General features: G+C 31.4%; 1 protein-coding gene across 1 annotated transcript; it reads left to right on the top strand.

The window, feature by feature from the left end:
- Positions 2,603–4,817, top strand: LOC107628884 (probable LRR receptor-like serine/threonine-protein kinase At2g16250; the record flags this gene model as incomplete). Its single annotated transcript, XM_016331509.2, is given in 2 exon segments — positions 2,603–3,157; positions 3,351–4,817. A coding segment is annotated over 1 exon segment (1,412 nt), but the record flags the coding sequence as incomplete, so codon positions are not given.

Genomic DNA, 4,818 nt, shown 5'->3' with positions numbered 1-4,818 from the left:
ACTATATGATGATATTCAAAACTTTTATTTATTTATTTTTTATAAAATCCTTCCATTTTTTAATGTATATATATATAGTCAAGGAAAAAATCGACCTTATAAAAAGATAACTAGACAAAGAAGTAGATTATTTTGCAATGCAAGTAGTTAGTTCCCAAGCTGAATATTTCATAACAATTTATTATCTCACCATAAAATATGCTTCATAAAAAATTCCAAGCACCAAACATTTCATAAACTCATAAAACGTATTCAAGATCGAGAGTGCACACCAAACCATCCATAATGTGCATTAAAAATTCGGTCTAGCTACCAAACACTCAACAATAATGTGAAATAATTAGGTTCATCAGTTGAATACAAATCATTAAATTGCACAAATCTCCCTCCCAAATTAAATTAGTGCACATAGAACATAAGATATTATATAATTCATTTGCTAAGGAAAATAATGCTAATCAGTAAAAATGTAAAATTCACTTGACTTAGCAATTAATGCTTTTTATGATAAATTTTCTGTTTTGTACATGTATTTCTTTACAGAAATTTACTTTATTTGGTTATATTCTCTTAATTATTTTTCATATATATACTCATATAATTATATAATTAGATTTGATACATATAATTGTTATCAATTATAATTTTTGTTAACTAAATAATTTAATTAAAAATATCAATAAACTCGTGCAACACACAACATAAACTCGAATAAGATAGTGTGTGCATATTATAAAGAAAGTCTATCACGTTAATTTAAGAGAAAAATATTAAAGCGTTATTTCGAAATTTTTTTTTTTTTAGAAATGATCTATCATAATAATATGATGTATTTTTTAACTCTAACAAGTGTAATATCCCGTGTCATGTACGTAATAAGATTGAAATTATAATTTTAAATTATTTTATTAAAATTAATTTAAATTGTAATAATTTAATTAATAAATAAGTAATATGATGTGTATTGTTCATTTTTTTTAAATATGGTATTAAGTGTATTAACTCAAATGAGCTATTAAATATATAAAAATTATGTTTGAATTATAAATTTTCTAAATGAAATTATTCCATTTAAAATATTTAAATTATGATTTTAATCATAAATTATAATTATGATTTAACTCTAACTAAGACGTGTTAATGAGTTATACTAATCTAATTATCTAATATAACGATGAAGATTTTGTTAAAAACTCTGATAATAGATTTTAAAAAATATTTTCAATATGATGCTATTGTACTATTTTCACACACAACCATTTAATTATTTATGTAGTCATACACAGTTTAATTATTAATAAAAGAAAATGATAGGAGATAAATATTTTTAGTAAAAAGAAGTGAAGAATTAGTTAGTGTTAGTTTAAAAATTCAAGATAGATATGAAAAATATATTAGTAAAATAACATCTCTTTAAAAAAAAATTTAATCTTTTGAATTTTGGATGATTTCAAATGTGTACTATTGATTATTAGCAATCCAAGGGCAAGGCAACTTAGACAGAGATGGTTATTCTGTTTAATCAAAACTTCATATTATTATAAGAGAATGGTGTTGATTTTTATGTACTTTGAATGATTATCTAATTAAATATATGCAAATCAATTTAGAAATACACAAGTATAGTAATAAAAAATAATAACAGAGATCGATTTCACTTACTTTTATAAAGAATTGAACCAAATCACACTTTTCTTCTTTTTACAAAGATCAAATCCATACATATAACTAATTTTAGTGGAAAACTTAACATTTATAATAATGTATGCAGATTACACAAAAAAAATGTATCAGTAATTATTAAGTAGAAATACCCCAATGCGACAAAGCGTCAAATCAAGGACTAATATGTTGCGAATTAAAAATTTATTTTAAAATTTATTGTTGTTCAATATATTATTCTATATACAAAATAGAATTTAAACTCTACTTACTTAAATAGACAAAAAAAAAACTAATTATTTAACTAATTTAAATTGGTCTAAATATGACTATGCTAATCAAGTTAAAAAGCTATAGAGAATAACAAACAGTAACAAGTAGAAAGTGGTTAATTAAGATAATCATATTTATAATCATTAGGATTGAATCTTAATAATATAATGAATAATAAATAGTAACACATGCAGGAGAGTTTACTAATGAGTAATGAGCTGTGGTTGTGGACTTTTATCAAACAGAAGCATAACCTGCACAAACAACATGGACGCATCTATAATGTTCCCTTAGTAATTTGGACCATTTGATATTTATTTATTTATTTATTTGTTGTGCAAAGAAAAACCTTTTAGACAAAAAATAAAGTGAATTACCACTAAGTAATTGATTTTTTTTAGACAAATAAATTCTTGATTTTGTAATATTGTTTCGTTTAAGTCATTTTATGGTAATAATGCTGCTTAATTATTATTAATATTCTAAATTAATTTGTATATTATTAATTTTTCATTTTTATTTACTTTAAATATTTGAAAGCATCATTTATAAATATTATTATATATTTATTTAACCCTTGATGAATGACACCAAAAATATAATGTGTTGATTTATTGGAACAGCGATGTTGAGTTTTTCGAATGGAACATGTTAAACACATCCAACATAAATCCAACCCAACCATGGCAATTTCCAACCTGCCACTGCATCAGAGAGAGAGAGAGAGTTGAAAGGGTTAGCCGGAGTCAAACAGAATCAAAACGCTGTCGCATCAGTGTTACACTGACTCTCCTTTGCGCTCCTTCTGCAACTTCAAACTCAATCTTGCAATGCCCAACATACAAGAAGAACCCACCACCATTAACTCTGATTCAACAAAACCCCATTTTTAGAAATTGAAAAAGACTCTGTCTTTGTTATTTTCTTCTTCATCTCTCTTGTGGCAGAGCCTAACTGCTACTTTGGCTGTGTCATATTCTATTCAACTTGTCATTTTCTTTTTCTTATTTTTCTTTCCGCCCCCTTTCTTTTTTTTTTTCTTTTAATATTTTTCAATTTAAAAATCGTTCTTTTGTTGGTGGGTTTCGTCAACCGAAGAATCTGAAGCGTTGCGAGAGAGAGAGAGTTATAGAAAAATATAGAACAGGTAGATAGAGAAATAGGGAGAGTGTCACACTCACACCAAAGTTTGAAGATTCAACAGCCTTATTTTGCGACTGAGGTAAGAGTTTTCATATCTTTCTGTTATTTTCCTATTGGAAAGTGGAAGTTAAGATTTTTTCAGAGAGAGAGAGAGGGAGAGAGAGGGAGAGAGAAAGAGAGAATAATATATTTTTTTTTCTTTAAAAAGTCTTCTTTTTTCTCCCTTCTGAATTGGCCTATTGGGTATCTGGATCCTCCATTTATGGTTACAGAATGCATACATGTCTGGATCTTTTGGTCAGCGGTGAATGATAATGATAATAAGACATGGTGGATCAGCGAAACATAGTATCGTTTATTCCCTTGTTCTTGTTGTTGTGGTTGAAGCTGTTTCATTTTGAGCTCACATTGGAGCAGCAGGTTCAGCAACTGAGTTCACCAGCTGAAAGAGCAGCACTGCTTCAACTTCGGTCCTCGCTCGGATTGAGGTCCAAGGAATGGCCAAGAAAGGCTGATCCTTGCTCAAACTGGATTGGTGTAAGGTGCCAGAATGGTAGAGTTGTTGGGATCAACATCTCTGGCTTTAGGAGAACCAGAATTGGTCGGCGAAATCCACAGTTTTCTGTAGAAGCCTTGGCCAATTTGACCCTCTTGCAGTCCTTCAATGCCTCCAATTTCCGGCTTCCCGGTCCTATCCCTGATTGGTTTGGCCAGAAGCTCCATTCACTTCGTGTGCTTGATCTTCGGTCTTGCTTCATAACCGGTGTTATTCCGCCTGGTGTTGGGAATTTAACCAACCTGACTAGCCTCTATCTGTCTGATAACAATCTAACTGGTGTGCTTCCTAATAGTCTTGGTCAACTCTCAGTACTTTCAGTTCTTGATCTCTCCAAGAATTTTATTAATGGATCCTTGCCAACATGGTTTTCATCTCTTGGGAATCTTTCTTCCCTTGACATCTCGGCTAATCATCTATCCGGGTCAATTCCCCCTGGCATTGGGACACTATCTAAGTTGCAATTCTTAGTGCTGAGACAGAACAATTTCACTGGTGCTTTACCTGTAGAGCTTTGGTCTCTGCCACAACTGAGCTTCCTCGATGTCTCCAGCAATAACTTCACTAGCCGGCTTCCAAATTCTAGTTCCATTGCTAATGCTACTGTTGGGCAGCTCAATATTTCCCATAACATGTTTTATGGAGGCCTTACTACTATGCTTAGAAGGTTTAGTTCTGTTGATCTGTCAGGCAATTATTTTGAAGGCAATGTTCTGGACTTCATGGTTAATGCATCTATAGGTAGGAATTGCCTCCGAAATGTGACAGGGCAGAGGACATTAGCAGAATGTGCATCATTTTATGCTGCAAGGGGCCTCGCTTTTGATAATTTTGGACGTCCGAATTCAACGGGAGATTCTGCAGGAAAGGCTTCCGGAATGAGCAATAAAACTAAAATTTTAATTGGAGCAATCTCAGGTGGGGTTGGTTTATTTGTGCTGCTGCTGTTACTCATTCTGCTTCTGCTATGCATTCGTAAGAGGGGTAATTCAAGTCAAAGGGGGAACGGCGTGGGTCCTGCCCCAGCTGGAGGCAGTCCTCCACATCCCGGTGCTGGTTCATCAATAAAGTTCTCGAGTGTAGGAGATTCATTTTCATATCATGAACTACTTCAGGCTACAAGTGATTTCAGTGATGCAAGTCTTATTAAACATGGTCACAGTGGGGACCTCTTTAATGGTGTT

The sequence above is a fragment of the Arachis ipaensis genome, chromosome B03, assembly GCF_000816755.2.
Source record: "Arachis ipaensis cultivar K30076 chromosome B03, Araip1.1, whole genome shotgun sequence".
In the NCBI taxonomy this organism is placed as follows: Eukaryota; Viridiplantae; Streptophyta; class Magnoliopsida; order Fabales; family Fabaceae; genus Arachis; species Arachis ipaensis.
This window is presented reverse-complemented; position numbering and strand designations above follow the sequence as displayed.